Raw genomic sequence first — 18,512 nt, 5'->3', positions numbered from 1 at the left:
GTAGTATGCCCCACTTTCCAATAATGTATGCTTGAATAAAAAGTGCCTTTCAAGTATTGAAATATATAATTCACAGTAACACTCCAGTATCAAGATAATTAACTGGCTAGTTGTACAATTCACACCAACACCACAGTATCACTGTAATTACCTGGCTAGTTATACAATTCGCACCAACATCACAGCAGCACTGTAATTACCTGGCTAGTTGTACAATTCACACCAACACCACTGTATAAACTGCGAGTTGTACAATTCACACCAACACCCCAGTATCACTGTAAGTACCTGGCTAGTTCTACAATTCACAACAACACCACAGTTATCATTATAACTACCTTGCTAGATATACATTTCACACCAATACCACAGTATCATTATAATTACCTTGCTAGTGACACACTTCACACCAACACCACAATATCATTATAATTAACTTGCTAGTTATACACTTCACACCTCAGTATCATCATAATTAACTTTCTAGTTATACACTTCACACCACAGTATCATTATAATTAACTTGCTAGTTATACATTTTACGCCACAGTATCATGTGAGAAAGCTTGCCAGTAGCTTCTCGTGGGTTGGTGGTTCTTTCCAGGGGGTTTCAGGGTTCTTCCTCCACCATTAATACTTGCCACCATGTATAGCCTATCTTGTGCTGAAAATGGTGTTAAACCCTACAACAACAACCACAGTATCATTATAATTAACTTGCTTGTTATACAATTCACACCAGAGTATCATTATAATTGCCTTGCTAGTTATACATTTAACACCAGAGTATAATTATAATTACCTTCATAGTTATACATTTACACCAGAGTATCGGTATAATTACCTTCCTAGTTAAACATTTAACACCAGAGTATCATTATAATTGCCTTGCTAGTTATACATTTAACACCAGAGTATAATTATAATTACCTTCATAGTTATACATTTACACCAGAGTATCAGTATAATTACCTTCCTAGTTATACATTTCACACCAGAGTATCATTATAATTACCTTCCTAGTTATGCATTTCACACCAGATTATCAGTATAATTACTTCCTAGTTATACATTTCACACCAGTGTATCATTATAATTACCTTGCTAGTTATTACATTTAACACCAGAGTATTATTATAATTACCTTCCTGGTTATACATTTCACACAAGAGTATCATTATAATTACCTTGCCTGCTTAATAGCTGACTGGGAGAAAGTGGTATGTCCATCATGAGATGCCTTCATTGCTATGTACAAAGCCTGGTGGAAGCCACAATTTGTCTCTAGTCTGCCAGAAAATTCAAATGTAGCTAAGTGAGTGATAACAATAAAGCAAATATTTTTTCCTGAATTTTTAAAGCAAGGGAGAGTGAATAAAAAATTTCTATAAATAAATCTAAATTTTTTACCCCTTAGGAGAGTGTACAAGTTATCAATACACAAATCTGAATTTTTACCCCCAAGGAGAGTGTATAAATTATCAGTATACAAATGGTCATCTTTAGTATGACATCAGTCCCGTAATGAATTTAATATTTGTATGGGGAGGGGGTAGTAAGGGCAGGGTGGTTAACATTATAAACATTTGTATCAAGCCTTTGTAACAAACATTTATTTTATTTCAAACTGCATCATGCTCCTCAAAAAAGGATGCTATCAGTTCATAAACAGAAATGAACTATCTATGCATTCATATGCCCTTACTGTATGCTTTGATAATATTTATAAGCAATGGTTAAAAAATATAGTTCTTATTCATTTACTGAGATTCATTATTTTTTGTGAGGACTATTTTTAATTATAAAAACCAAACTATTTGTTCCATGATATGTCTTTTATCCATGATATTCATTTGCTCCATTATATTTTTTTGTTCTATGCTATGTATTTATTCTATGCTATGTGATTATTTCAAATGTATTTATTTCATATGTATTTGTTCCATGATATGTATCTTTCCATATGTATTTGTTCAATGATATGTATTTATTCCATGCTATGTAATTATTTCAAATGTATTTATTTCATATGAATTTGTTCCATGATATGTATCTATTCCATGATATGTATATATGTTTATTCCATGATACATATTTAATCCATGATATTTATTTGTTATATGATATGTTTTTATTCAATACTGTGATAAATTCTGGTGTTATAAAATATAAATAGTGTGTGGCTCATTTAAAAATAGTTCTCACAAATCTCAGTATTAAATATTAAGTTTCAGTGTTTCATATGTCTGTATTAATGGTCAACAATATTGGATCCATTTTAATACATACATGAAGATATCAAAGACTTGTAGGGTCACTAGGCACAATAAATAATTGTACAAATATTTTAATATCACATGTAGTGACTTTAGATAATTAGTATACTGTAATTTTGGGTGATTGTGATTGGCACTTAATTTGTACAGGTTTGTCTCCTGTTGTCAATGCTGGTCCAAATTGGTCTTTTTGGTCATTGTAATTTGGTCTCTTTTAATTTCTCTTTTATTATTTAGCACAGAATATAGATTTTCTGAGATACAGAGTTAACTTCTGTTGTGAACAACTTCACATCAATCTCCAAATGAGGCATAATTCCACTGACAATCTACTTGTGCAAGTGCAAACTGATATTCTCCAACCATCTTACTTTTGAGTGTTACTAAGGTGTTGTTAAGTATCATTCGAACTACTCGTGTTTCCCTTACATGCTTATGACCAAAGTTTTCCCCATCAATCTCCGCATAAGACTAATGGGTCTCAAGGGTATAAATACCAGTATTGTATAGTGTACTGAGCTCTGGCAGATGGATTCTGACTGGCAGTGACTGTATATGTGAAGTAGGAGAGCAGTGAATGCATGAAGTAAGAAAACAAATATGACTGCGGTATGCTTACTATAGAGAACACAATATACTGCAAGAAAATAAAACAATACACACTATATAATATTCCAAATTATACAAAATAAATGTACAATATATTCTTCAGCATTGAAAATTGATGATCCCATAGAAGTACCCTTGCTATATGATGCAGTAGCAATATTTAACTGTTTGCATACACATCCATTGACTCGAAGGACAAAATAACAATCTATCATACTGTTATATATTACTGCATATGGAAATTCCAGTGGAGAAATATATTAAAAGTGTCAGTATTGCATACATGCCAAGTTTTCTGGAACCAAACCAGGGAGATTTGTGTTCAAAAATCAGGGCGATTGGGTCCAAATCTGGGAGATTTGAGTAATGACTATTTTTCTCATAAGTTTAAGTGTGACAGTGAAGATCATACCACAACTAAGTAAAATAACTATAATGAATAATAGTTACTGACTTTATTAGTTTTGTTTTTATGTTATTTTCTTAATCTGAAAAAAAATAATTTAATAATCTTCAAAAAAATCACTGTGGTTTAAAAAAATAATGACACACAGGAACCTCAAACAGTTTTTTTTTCAACACATGTTGGATGTCTTTCAGTCTTGTAGAGAAGCTCCTTTTGCAGCGATACACAACTCATTTTAAGGTCTGACCTCAAACAGTCACACTTTGCATTTATCTTACATGATATTAGTGACAATACAGTTTTTCCACATAAATTTCCACTGTGGTCTGTCTGAATCTTCCACAACATGTTGAAATAGCAAACAAGGTCTGCATTACTGTGTGGCAAGCTGAGTGCTGCCATAGAGGGTTTAGCAGTGACAATGCAAATGCAATGGTTGAAAAGAAAATTTCTGCCCTCTCCAGAGTTCGTGAACATCAACCAGATGTAACTGACTTTGGATGCATTTGCCATTTCACCAGTATGGTTTGAAGAAATTGGCTGTCCCAGTTGAAGAACTTCTGGTCGACACCTACTATCACTTCACTTACAGTTCCAAGCATAGTGAGGTCTAAAAAGAATTCCTAGAGTTTACCAACACTGAGGAGTACAAACTGGTCAAGCATTGTAGCACAAGGTGGCTGTCACTCCAGAAATGCATTGCATGCTTCCTTCAACAGTGGCCAGCTCTTCAGTCATATTTCCAGAGCCATGAAGATGCTGTGATGGTGGGGAGTAAAGTGAACAGATCTGTAGAGAACCTTAAATACCCAGAGATGAAACTGACATATCACTTTCTTCTATACATCATGGAACCACTGAATGACTTTAACACCATGTTCCAGGCTGGTGATGCTATGGTGGGATACCTCCATGTGGAGATGGAAGGAATTCAATGGAAATTCATGGGAAAGTTTGTGAAGACGAGTGTTATCACTGCATCAGCCAGCATTACGGAGATCAACTTCATGTCACCAGAAAACCAGCATGACAACTCTTTGTTAGCAGTGGGTATGGAAGCCAGATGTTTCTATGAGGAAGTTACAGCAAAGATGTTAGCCAGATTTCCATTTAATGACCTGACCCTGAAGGCCCTTGGTTACCTGAATCCTGAGAGGAGATTGGAGATTTCAGTAGAAGCTGTGCTTCAGCTGAGTGACAGATTGATTACAGCAACTGATAAACAGTGTCAACTTGAAGACGAGTTCAGGGACAAACTGATCTCCCTGGCCTCAGACCTGCCCAGTTTTCACTTGGGGAGAAACACCATTGGATGTCTTCTGGGTAGACATGAGCAGAGTTTTCACACCCTTGAAGAAACCCAGATTCCCAAATCTAGTGAAGCTCTACTAAGTTCTTCCATGGAATCTGTCTGTTAAGAATTCTTGAAGACAGTTGACAGGTTTTCACCAGTCCCAATATTGAAAATGGGCATAGCCAGGAATCTGGTTGTCAATCTGTGAATGTCACTGTTAAACACCCTTACAAGAATTGCTACACACTTTTCATCACTAAAATGATCAGCAACCAAGAATGGTAAATTATGCTTCACCATAAAGTTAGCAAACAGAACCTTTGCTTTAGTGACAATGTCTACTGATGTTGGTGTTACAAACATTTGCATTACTTTAGGCACATTATGTGACGATTTCTTGTTTGCAATGTGCTGCATACTTTTCAAGTGCCTTGTAAGATCATTTTTCCCCCCACTAGAAATGTTCAAATGTGTGTTGCAAACTGTGCAGTATGCAAAGCTTTCTCAATTTTCACTATGCTTCACACATTTAAATTCACCTAAGCAAGCACTGTTGAACTTGCAAACATATTTTTTTTTTTTTCGAAGGCATATTTTCCATCTAATCCGTAAGCAGACGTTTCGACATGGCACCAGAATTTTTTAAATAACTCCAAAAGTAGTTGTAGGAATATACATCAATTTTTATGTGTTTGGTGATTCGCATCTGGCGAAACGTACGACAGCAAAGGCTGATGATATTTCGAGTGTGATGTGTCTCCTTCCACTGCCATATATATTGCTCCATGTGAACAAATGAAGAATATAATTCTCAATGGGGATGAATTACATCCGAGGTTTATTTATCAAACTGACGGAAAAGGCAGAAAACATTCTCTGAAAAACTTGATAGACGGATTACGTTAGTCGTGAACAGTGTATTGAATGTTGTTTTAGCTGGAAATACCTATGCTTGGCATTTTTTTTTATTTCTGAGAGATCTTGTTGGCAAATAAGTAGATCAAAAGATGGGTCAAAAATCAAAAGACTCCCGGATAATTTGGGAGACTTGGCATGTATGGTATTGTTACTATGGTAAATAACTAAACATGTATAGAAGGGGCATCCATTGTAGTATTCCTACAGGAGTATTCATTATCTGCATATTACAGTGACAACCTTTAGTTACCTATCGAGAAGAAAAACAATTCTAAATTTATATTTCAAAGTATTATTGAATTATGGACTATAACAATAGTATATTCAATGGGAAACACATCTGAGTGGTGTCACTTTTCATGTGTTTCATAATTCAATTTGTTTCTGGTTATATTCTTTCCTGAGAAATACATTAATCATTTTTTCAGTGATTATTCTATTATGTACTTTCTTAAATGTCATCTACATTTATGAAAACCAAGATGAATTTTCAGTGTGATCAATTCATTTGGACCTATTTCATAACAACAGAGTTTGCACTAGAATGTTACAATTTTATTCTTGATTTGATCATGCACACTGCACAGTTAATATTTCCTTTGTTAAACTGTTGAATCTTAAATAGCTCTCCTCACAGTCCTGTGATTGAAATCCCAAGTTGACATCAAGTCAAAGTTGGCCTTGTGCTGAGGAAAAGCTCAGGAAGTTACAGATATCTATTTCTTCCATGATATGCAATTGTTCAACGATACATATTTATTCCATGATATGTATTTGTTACATGCATATTTTTTCCAAGATATGTATTCATTCCAATTGTATTTATTCCATGCTATATATTTGTTCCATGATATGTATTTATTCCAAATGTATTTATTTCATGATATGCATTTATTCCATATATATATGTTCAATGATATGTATTTGTTCCATGATATGTATTTATGCCATGATATCAGAGGCGGCGTTAGGACTACGCGGGGCCTAGGGCCGACCATGACAGCGTGGGGCCAGAGTATCGGTATCTCAATTGGTATGTTACTGCAAACACTGATTATGTCCATACTAGAACAACTTTCGTGATTTGGTGGAGACTACAGCTTAACAAACTCATAAGGACAACCTTAGGCCTGAAGCACAGGGCCCCCTCAAGAGCGGGGCCTGGACGCTGTTCATGCATGATATGTATCTATTCCATGATATGTATTTCATCCATATGTATTTGCTCCATTATATTACTCTGTTTCATAATATGAAAATATCATCACTAAAATTCACATTAATACATATTCCTTGTACTGATGAAAAACTCTTGCAATTATTACAAGAAACTGCAACATTAAATGAATGTATTAAAATAATTGTAATTCACATTTACTGTGCATCCCAAATTTTCATTTCAACATCATGGCCATAATACATACTATATGTACTCACCTATAAGACTAGTCCAACTGCAAACTGCACAGACCCAGATCTGCCGTAGCATAATGCACCAGCAGATCTGAGTTTGTGCAGTTTGTTAGGCATAATCAGTAGCACAAACAACATAGACCCTGAACTGCAGGCACATCATGCTATGGCACATCATTATCTTTGCTGTGTGCAGTTTAACTAGTTATAGGTGAGTATATATAGCATACAGGTATATTTACTTATTTGGTGTCTCTAAATTCCACTGTCCAATCCTCCAGGATGCTTCATAACGAAACTCTTCAACCTCTGGAGATAAATAATGAGTCTCACTTCCATGAATTCCTTCCATATAAGTTTCCAATATGTGTGAAGCACCAAAGTTTTGTATAGTCTGTAAATACAAAAGTAAAGTTTAGTTGCGGAAGAAAATGGCCTCAAAAATACGACTGGGATAATTAATTTTTCCCATATGATTCAATGAGGAGCACTGGTCAGCCCTTATTCTGGACATTTTCATTTGCCATTTTGAGTCTGGTGAGTGAATTTTCAACCCCTGGCTGCATCTGCCAGGTAGGTCAAATGCAGTGGCAGTTGGACAAATCTGGTTTAGTTGGATACTGTCAAAAAAGGTTTCCCATTTGTTGGGCACCTTTGTCTGCATTTGATGGCAGATTAGCTTTAATTGTATGACTCAGAGTGCTCACCTCACTGACATCGCAATGCAAGAACAGACGACAAGGAAATATGGAACAGTAGGATGTTTTCTGTAGAAATTTCAGCCAGTAATGTTGATCACGTACGTTATGAAGGCAATAGTTTTAAGGTTTTCTATTTTTTGTTGTATCTTTATCCACATTTGAGAGCACAGCAGGACAATTTTTCCAATATTTAAAGGCCTTTATGCTGGGAAGATTTCGGTTAAAAATTTGTCATAATTCTGTTCAGCAGCTTTTCTAGACAAAGTTGTTTAATTCTGTGTGTGTGTGTGTGTGTGTGTGTGTGTGTGTGTGTTTTTAATGTAGCTTAAACTTGTATCTAATGGCAGTCATACCTGAAAGTGGATCAGTATTACCTGTATACAACATAAAGTCCTTCATGACATAATGTTTTCAATTAAATTGTGCCAAGTATGTATGTATGTAGTGTTTTACTTCATATTCAGCAAAAAATGGCTATGCAGTGCCAACAAAAGGTTATGTTAAAAAAATTAAAAAACAAAATTGCACAACATTTTTGGAAGTTAAACCCTTCCAAAAAATGTGCATATGTGTGTGCATGTGATTTGGATTTTTAATGTAGCTTTAACAATTTTTAAGTCATATTGCAGTGTCTGCAGTTTATAGTGAAGTCTAGCAATGGGTCATCATGCTGCAGATGTGTAGCATTATGTCCCATCCAGTCAAATTATCCTGACACCAAAACGACCAGTCCTAACACTAACCTATTAATGCTGAGCGACTAGCAAGGCAGCTGCTACTACCATTTTTACAAATCTTTGGTATGACTCAGCATGGATTCAGGCCCAAGACCTCCTGCATTTGAAGCAGATGCTCTACCTCCTTAGGCCACCAGAATGGTCTCCCAAAAAATGTGAAATTCAATACACGAAGATAAGATATCAAGCACAAAGCTGTTACAAAATTCAGTACAATAGATAAAGGCAAAATGTAAAGTCATTTCAACAAGATTATATAATTTTAATAATGGCAGCCACAACTGAAATAAAACATCGAAATTTCTTCATTGCAAGAATGTTTTTTTAAATAAAAATTTTGGTCAAATTCTGTTAAATGCTTGTTGGAAAGAAGTTGTTGAATAGTCTTTTAATTTTAGTAATGGAAGCCATCAAGCAGTTCAACAGTCTGAAATAACTGCACTGATCAATATACATGTAGAAAGGTTAACAGGATGGCTGGATGAACCTGTTGGCAGTTGGGATGGAAGCCTTAAAGCAAGGTAAAATTGTAATCCCAAATGATTTGTTTTACCAGCACTTACGCTGAATGTGGGCAGGCAGGGGAATTTAAGCCCAGTCTGCTGCCAAAAGAAATGAACAATCTTTCCCTATTTTCTCCAATTTATTAGTAAATAGGTGTAACAATAACCAGCCAACAAAATCCCAGAATATAACATTTCACATGTAGGTTGCTGTATAATGGGATGCATTTGAGATTTTAATTAGACTGGGTGGGGTGGGGCATTGTGACAACACCTGTTGAATTAGATGTGACAGTTGCTACTGGAGCTGTGCTGTGAATCTTCACAGGGAACAGGGATGCCCTAACAGGGACTACCATTACCAAAACGAGGGTGAAGACTCAAAATGTCTAGGTCTGACAGTATGGACTGTAACCTCTTCTACCAGCCCTTACAATCTGTAGGTATGACAGTATGGACTGTAACCTCTTCTACCAGCCCTCAGAATGTCTAGGTCTGACAATATGGACTATGACGTCTTCTCCCAGCCCTTAAAATTTCTAGGACTGAAAATATAAATTGTAACCCCTTCTCCCAGCCCATACAATGTCTAGGTCCGACAATATGGACTATAACCTCTTCTCAAAGTCCTTACAATGTCTTGGTCTGACAATATGGACTGTGATCTATTCTTCCAGCTCTTACAATGTGTAGGTAGGACAATATGGACTGTAGCCTCGTCTCCCAGCCATTACAATGTCTAGGTCTGATAATATGGACTATAACCTCTTCTCAAAGTCCTTACAATGTCCTGGTCTGACAATATGGACTGTAACTTCTTCTTCCCGCCCTTACAATGTCTAGGTCTGACAAATATGAATTGTAACATCTTCTACCAGCCTTACAATTTCAAGGTCTGAAAATGTAAATTGTAACCTCTTCTCCCAGCCGTTATAATGTCTAGGTCTGATAATAAGTACTGTGACCTCTTCTCCCAGCTCTTACAATGTTATGGTCTGAAAATATGGACGGTGACCTCTTCTTCCTGCCTTTACAATGTCTACTATGCAATTCAATAAAAATGCACAAATGATGTATATATGACAGTGCATTAACACTAAAATTGACTAAATCACTGTACAAAAGTACCATAAATGGCACACTGAATGCAACATGTATTTAATAAATCCTCTATGTAGATAAGTGAAATTTGTGTGCAAATACAAGTTTCTTTCTCTCATTCATAGTGACCTTGACCTTTGACCTATCAATCCCGATGCTGATAAGGTTCTTCCTTATCTTAGGTGCAAGCCATTCACACTTCTGGAAATTGTAGATGAACAATTCTAGTTATTGTGAGGAAATGAAATTGGTAATAGATTGACATCATAACATACTACAATGCCTACTACAGGTGCATTCAAGTTGTTGTTGTTGTAGGGTTTAACGCCATTTTTCAGCACACGATAGGCTATACATGGCGGCCAGTATTAATGGTGGAGGAAGAACCTGGGAAAACCCCGGAAAGAACCACCGACCCACGAGAAGCTACTGGCAAGCCTTCTCACATACCTACATTGGCTGAATCAAACACTTGAACCAAGGCAGACAGAGATGAGATGGCAGTGATCCAAAATGGAGAGCACTTTAGACCACTCGGCCACTCAGGGCCCCATGTATTCAAGTATAGCGTAGATGGATGGCTTGAAATAAATGATAAATGCCAATCAATTCAGAAGGAACACCAAACTTTAATTGCAATCCCAAAGTAAAGCTTAATCAAATCTGTAAATATTATGTATATAGGTGACATCTCAGAATAGGCATGGGAAAATGTTTTGCAAGAGTTACTTCACTTGATATATAGATATCGACATGGAATGAAGATTTTTCATCTTTTCTCGACGGCTGCACTTGGGGTGGAGGAATTTTCTGATGTTAATATGATTGGGTAATGTATTTGGCAGAGAAAACAGTTTACACAAATGCAACGACCTCAACTTTCAGTTTTTGGAGTCAAAATCATACATGCCAAGCCTGAGTGGCAAAAAAAAAGTTTATTTTGGGCATAAAAGTGTAATCTATATAATACATGCCATTACTTTGGGCATAAAAGTGTAATCTATATATTACATGCCATTACTTGGGCATAAAAGTGTAACCTATATATTACATGCCATTACTTTGGGCATAAAAGTGTAATCTATAAATTACATGCCATTACTTGGGTATAAAAGTGTAACCTATATATTACATGCCATTTTGGGCATAAAAGCATAGCCTATATATTACATGCCTTTACTTTGGGCATAAAAGTGTAATCTATATAATACATGCCATTACTTTGGGCATAAAAGTGTAATCTAAATATTACATGCCATTACTTTAGGCAGAAAAGTGTAATCTATATAATACATGCCATTACTTTGGGCATAAAAGTGTAATCTATATATTATATGCCATTACTTTAGGCAGAAAAGTGTAATCTAAATATTACATGCCATTACTTTGGGCATAAAAGTGTAATCTATATATTACATGCCATAATTACAGCACACTGATTAAAACAGATTGATTTTTGCAACTAACCTGGTTCTGTAGCTTGTCAAAATTCTTGTCACAAAGAGCAAAATCCATATGGATTAGAACCAGAATACAAACACAAAATATACTGACAAATTATTTATATTCATCACTCACTGTAACTAGTCTATATGTGTAACTTTTGCGGAATGATCGTGAACCTGAAGTCTTTAATTCTGCAATAAGAATGACATGCCTTATTTGAGTGCTGTATTACATTACGTTCATATTCATCTTTTAAAGTTTTTAAAGCAGTGTTGATTTGTCCTTTTTCTGATCTGACATGATTTGAAGTTTGAAAAGATCCATCTGCTCTAACATTTGCAGTCACATAACATTCACAAGTCACGTTGCAAAGCCTGTTTCACTTAACATCTGGACCAATTTTCTTTAAAAGTATAGAATGGTCCACTACCTATCTTATCAATATAATATAGTCTGTGAGGTACAGTTTCAAATTGAATAAACCCATCTGTTTGTTTGGATATGGGTCAAATACAGTTGCTATAAATAGAAAATAAGGAAAGTACATGCAAGTCTATGACATCTAGTATTCTTATGCTATATTTACACAGTTATCATCTTTTTAAGAATATTCTCAAATTTATGTGTGGAATTAAGAGGTGATAATGAAAATGACAAATCTAACTTTTTATTGTTTTATTTTTATTTTATTTTTTAAATGTACTGAAAAAACATAATCCATATACAAGCCAGTATAAGATGTAATTTGCCGAAAAAAGGCGTAATGATTGGCACGTATTCAAAATATGAACTGAATTTCATTCTACAATATTAATTTACATGTAATATTGTCATCTGGTAAAAGGTCTACCCAATTCCATTCTAAAATACTGACTTACCTGTAACATTGTTGTCTGGTTAAAGGTCTTCCCAATTCCATTCTACAATATTAACTTACCTGTAACATTGTTGTCTGGTCCCCAGGCGTCTGTTTCATCATTATATCACAAGTGATAACTGCCTTATCCCACTGGTTTTCATGCTCGTAAGTGTGCACCCTAAGGAAAAAAATAAATAAAAATTGAACCTAGATGAAACATTTGCTTAAGAAATCTAACTGCTTTGTTGTTTTATTAAAAAAACTGAACTAGAGTACATGGTTCCCACGCTTTTCTAAATATAAATTTCCAGGTCTTTTCCAGGATGAAATTAATTTTTTCAAGGTTAACATATGACCATTTCTGAATGGAATAAAAGAACATTTTTGATTATAAAACATGCCTTTTCCAAATCTGAAGATGTTTCTCTTTCAAGACTCTCCGAAACATATATGTCAGAAAAGAAATGATCATGTAAAAAACCACAAAATGAGTCACACAAAACAAATCTGACTATATTCCTACAAATTGGCATTTAAAGCCATTTCAATGTACAGAATACAAATTCTAACTTTACTTTGCTGACCTGCATTATGTTGCTACGTGGAAACAACATAATGAGCATCAATTGTTTTGTTTCCTTTCAAACCTTTAATTTTAAAGAATTCTAGAGCAATATATGTGCATGTTATACAAAGTAAACATCTCCTATCACAGTATGAAAAAAACCCAATAAATGCAAAGTATTAGAATCTTATCTTGTAACAAAAAAAGTTTAACCCTGAATTTGTGTGTGCCAATAAAATATCGAACAAGATTTTTCAACCAACCTAAACTCCTTAAGACGATTTGGTTAAAAATTCCATCATTTAAAAACTTTTACAAAATAGTCTATTTAAATTTTGACAAAAAAGACCTTCAAAATTATACATTGTTGTATAAACAAGGGCTGAATTTTCTGTAAAATCAACTTGTCTTCTTGTAGTTCAATAAACCAGTCCCCAAACCTGTATTAATACATGGGCTCTTTTCGTTTCTTAATATATAATAAAAGGGACGACAATTTCCCATTTCTCCTGCGGTTCATTTAAGATCTGAAACCAATGCTTCAAGCTACAAATCACTGTGTAATAATTTCGTACCAAAGATCATCTCAGAGATTCGACATCATTCTAATCCGGTTTTCCTTTGAATATTCCAACCCCATTTTTCACAATTGGACATTTATTATGGAGTGTGGGTTCAGAGCAATTACATGTAAAAAATTTGGAATCTGCTGCCACGGTAAGATAGCTTACCAGCGGGCCTAGCAAATTTAAACTGTTATATCGACTTATACCTGCATGAAATCGACAGGAAAATTATTTATTTTCTCAAAAATAGCAAGTATTATAATCATTGTCTTTAATGCGCTGACAGACTCATACTCAGCATAGATGAAACCTGACCCAGTACTAGTCATTTGTGTTAATAGTCACATGACTTCACAAATCTTAAACAATGACATTGGAAGTCCAATAGTCACGTGATATCAACAACTCACTCATTTTTAATGTTGTACAAAATTTCAATTATATTAAATGAAAGTCTGATACCTTTTGTAAAAACCAAAAAGAACATATAATTCATAAAATATTTATTTCGAGAACAACTACAAGAAACTTGACCAGTCTGATTCATCAAGCAGAGTAGTCTGATTCCCTGCTTCGTATGCTCCCTACGTGAGAGAGCACATGTCAACATGATAGTCACGTAATACAACAATACTCTGAAGTTTGTCTTGGAATAAACATAGAGAATTTTGTGCCCTTTCGTTTTTGTATTTTTATTTCAATGACTTTCATTTTTTTAAAATTCCTACAATATCTGAAAATGACGGTTGTGAGATTGTGTGTTCTCATACGACTAGCAATCATAATCGCTAATGCCAGCTCAAATTTCATCACCTCTTTAGTTTTGTCATCGTTCAGCAGATTAAAGACATAACGATTTTAATGCTCACAATTTCTGAGAAAATAAATAATTTTCCTATTGATTTCATGCAGGTATAAATTGAATTAACAATGTTTAAGTTTGCTAGCCATCTGCTAATCGGCTATGCTTTAACGCCACCATGTTGGCCTCTTGTGATGCTAGACTGGTTTTCATACCTTCCATAAAAATATAAAAATACGGATATTGAGCTGTGAAACAAAAAGTCTACTAGATGAATCTAATTCACTGAACATTTGGATTGTCTCAACAAATATATTTATGGCAAGCATCCAAATGATCCATACTACAACCTCATAATATTCTGGTTAGAACAATAATTTTAACTCATGATCAGTTCAGTTACGACTCAAATACGTAATTGTTTCGGGTGTCACGTTGTGGAGAGAAATTCCCGGGTTTTTCCCTGACTTTCATCAATATTTGCAAAATTCAAGGACTTTTCACGGTCAGGAAAAAAGTTATCATTTCTCCCGACTTTATCCCAATTTTCCGGTAGCGTGGGAACCCTGAGAGTATCACAAACAACAGACAATAAGCTGTCTTATGACCCTTCCACAATGAATGACCTTGACCTCTAAGCTTGGGACATGATTATTGTATCTTCATTGGTTTAAAAGTAATACCCATACATGGTTAGAGGTTACTGATTTATATTCTGTCTTACCATTGTTTTGACCTCGGAGCAGGGCATCAGGTACAACACTGTCAAACTGAAAATCTATGCTCTGGAACAGATACAAGTTACAGAATAACCTTTTCCCTAGCCATGAACTCGACTTTGAGGCATGGGCATGTATGAGACACACCAATGAGTTATGGTATGTAACTTGGCAAAGTCCTTAACATAATATGCCTGACTTGAGAAGTGTATAGAAAGTCTTGACATGAAATGTCCCAAAGCATACAATGCATTAGAAAATAATTTTAAAGAATAATTCAACACAATGGTAAATATAGTACATTCAATCTTTCTGTTTGTAACTTACCTAGATCTGGAGTCTGCTAATCTACCAGCACCACAACCATACACCCCATCTGGATCCCCTATCCATTTGTAAGCTTCCAAAAGTAGGTCCTGCACATTGAGGCCAGTCTTGTCAGAAGAGGCACCACTTAGGGAATCTATTCTAGTCTCCTGGCTCTGTGACTGGGAATGGGACTGGCTTATCTGGGACTGGTTTTTAGAATGGTCAGCTTTCTCTCTAACAAAACAGTTAATAATGGGGATTTTTTTTGGAGGAAATTTCTTGCATGAATGAAGGGCAAAGATCAATGCCTGTAACTTAATATTAAAATCCATTTTGAAACAAATTTAAATACGTATCCTCCATATTTACCTGTAACAAGCACCCTACTGTTACCTGTATGTAACAAGCATCCTACTGTGTATTTACCTGTATGTAACAAGCATCCTACTGTGTGTATATAACGGAGATAACAAGCACCTGTGTGTATATACCTGGATGTAACAAGCACCCTACTGTATGTATATACCTGTATGCAACAGGCACCCTACTGTGTGTATATACCTGTATGTAACAAGCACTCTACTGTGTATATACCTGTATGTAACAAGCACCCTACTGTGTGTTTATACCTTATGTAACAAGCACCCTACTGTGTGTATGTACCTGCATGTAACAAGCACTCTACTGTGTGCATATACCTGTATGTAACAGGCACCCCACTGTGTGTATATACCTGTATGCATGGTTCCCACGCTTTTCTAAAGATACATTTCCAGGGGTTTTCCAGGATGAAATTACTTTTTTCAAGGTTCACATATGACCATTACTGAATGAAATTAATGAACATTTTAGATTATGAAACATGCATTTTAAATCTAAAGATGTTTCTCTTTCAAGGTTCTTCAAAAACATCTTAAGTCAGAAAAGATGATGAAGTACAAAACCACAAAATGTATCAATTTTAATCAACAAGTTTGATTATATTTCTATAAATTGGCATGTAAAGTCATTTCAATGTACAGAATAAAAATTCTAACTGTATTTTGCTGCATTATGTTGCTAATGGCATGGGAACAACATAATGAACATAAATTATGTTTTGTTTCCTTTCAAACCTTTAATTCTAAAGAATTCTATAGCAATATATATATATGCATCTCATAGAAAGTAACATTTCCTATTTCAGTATGAAAAAAATAAATAAACACAAATAATTAGACTCATGTCTTGTAATGAAAAGAGTTCAACCCAAAATTTATTTCTGACAATAAAATCCCAAACAAGATTTTTCAAACAACCCTAATCTCCTTAAGATGATCTGGTTAAGAATCCATCATTCAAAATTATATACTGTTGTATAAATGAGGACTGAATTTTCTGTAAAATCAACATGTCTTCTTGTAATTCGTTAAATCAATCCCCAAACCTGTATTGATACAGGGGCTCATATTTATTTTTAATATATAATACAAGGGACAACAATTTCTCACTTCAGCTGAGATTCAACAATTTGGACTACAAATTTGGCTTAAAACAAATAGCACTTCGTTTTCTAATGTGAGTTTCCTCCAAATATTCCCAACCCATTTTTCATATTTGGACATTTAGGTTGGGGTGTGGGTTCATTGCAACTGCTTACTGAAAATTTGGAATTTGCTGCCACCGTGTGGTAGCGACATATGGTAGTTGCTTACCAGCAGGCCTAGACAATTTAAGCTTATGTTATATCGACTAATACCTGCATGAAATTGATAGGAAAATGATAATTTTCTCAGAAATGGCAAGTATTATAATCGTTATGTTGTTAATCCACTGATAGACAAGACGAAACTATGGCGTAGATGAAACCTGACCCAGTACTCGCCATATTCATTACATGTCATATGACTCCACAAATCTCAAATGACATTGGAAGTCCAATAGTCACGTGATATCAACAACAAACACCTTTATAATGTTAATGTACAGAAATTCAATTATATTAAATGAAAGTCAGACACATTTTGCAAAAACCAGCAATCTGGGGAGTCTGATTTATCAAGCAGTGAACACATGTCAACGTGGTAGTCACATGATACAACAAAACTCCAGAAGTTGTTCTTGGAATATTTCAATATGGAAAATTTTGTGTTCATTTGTTATTTAATTTTTATTTTTATAATTTTTTGCTCTACAAAATTTGAAAATGTGGGTTGTTAGATTTGTGTACTCATGTGGCTAGCAATGCAAATGGCGAGTACCAGGTCACATTTCATCAATGACGTAGTTTTATCTTGTCTTTCAGCAGATTAAAGACATAATGATTTTAATACTCACAATTTCTGAGAAAATAAGTAATTTTCATATCGATTTCATGCAAGTATCACTCGATCTAACAATGTTTAAAGTTTGCAGGTCCATCAGGTAAGCGGTTATGCTTTGCCACCATCATGTTGGCCTTCTGTGATGCTAGACTGGTTTTCATACCTTCCATGTAAGGAAAGATACAGATATCAAGCTGACTTTGAAAATAAAAGTCTACTAGATGAATCTAATCCACTGGGTATTTGAATTGACTCAGCATATATGTTTATTGTAAGCAACCAAATGATCCATAATGCACCCTCCAAATATTCTGGTTAGAACTCGATAAATTTAACTCATGATCAGTTTAGTTACAACTCAATTACGTGATTGTTTTGGGTGTCAAGTGGTGGTGAATAATTCCTGGGTTTTTCCTGACTTTATTCAATATTTACGAAATTTAAGGACTTTCCACAATCGGGAAAAAAATTATAATTTATTCCAACTTTTTCCCAATTTCCTGGTAGTATGGGAACCCTCTATATGTAAGAAGCACCCAACTGTGTGTATATATGTATGTAACAAGCACCCAACTGTGTGTATATACCTGTATGTAACAAGCACCCTACTGGGTGTATATACTTGTATGTAAAAAGCACCCTACTGTCTGTATATACCTGTATGTAAGAAGCACCCAACTGTGTGTATATACCTGTATGTAAGAAGCATCCAACTGTGTGTATATACCTGTATGTAAGAAGCAACCTACTGTGTGTATATACCTGTATGTAACAAGCACCCTATTGTGTGTATATACCTGTATGTAAGAAGCACCTTACTGTGTATATATACCTGTATGTAACAAGCACCCTACTGTGTGTATATAACTGTATGTAACAAGCACCTAACTGTGTGTATATACCTGTATGTAAGAAGCACCCACCTGTGTGTATATACCTGTATGTAACAAGTACCCTACTGTGTGCATACACCTGTATGAAATAA

At 34.8% G+C, this 18,512-nt stretch overlaps 1 protein-coding gene across 1 annotated transcript in view; it reads right to left on the bottom strand.

Moving 5' to 3' along the window:
* The window catches only part of LOC149792343 (serine-protein kinase ATM-like), a 360,810-nt gene that overhangs the window by 113,627 nt on the left and 228,671 nt on the right, over positions 1-18,512 (bottom strand). Inside the window, exons 38-41 of the mRNA XM_089970917.1 lie at positions 15,243-15,458; positions 12,342-12,441; positions 7,159-7,310; positions 1,188-1,289 (exon numbers count right to left, since the gene is read on the bottom strand). Of these exons, the coding sequence (XP_089827043.1) occupies positions 1,188-1,289; positions 7,159-7,310; positions 12,342-12,441; positions 15,243-15,458 (570 nt within the window). The remainder of the gene's footprint in view (positions 1-1,187; positions 1,290-7,158; positions 7,311-12,341; positions 12,442-15,242; positions 15,459-18,512) is intronic.

This window comes from Sinohyriopsis cumingii, chromosome 9, assembly GCF_028554795.1.
Source record: "Sinohyriopsis cumingii isolate HCF-2022 chromosome 9, ASM2855479v2, whole genome shotgun sequence".
Taxonomy (NCBI): Eukaryota; Metazoa; Mollusca; class Bivalvia; order Unionida; family Unionidae; genus Sinohyriopsis; species Sinohyriopsis cumingii.
Note: the sequence above shows the minus strand (reverse complement) of the source record. Positions and strands in the feature narration are given on the sequence as shown.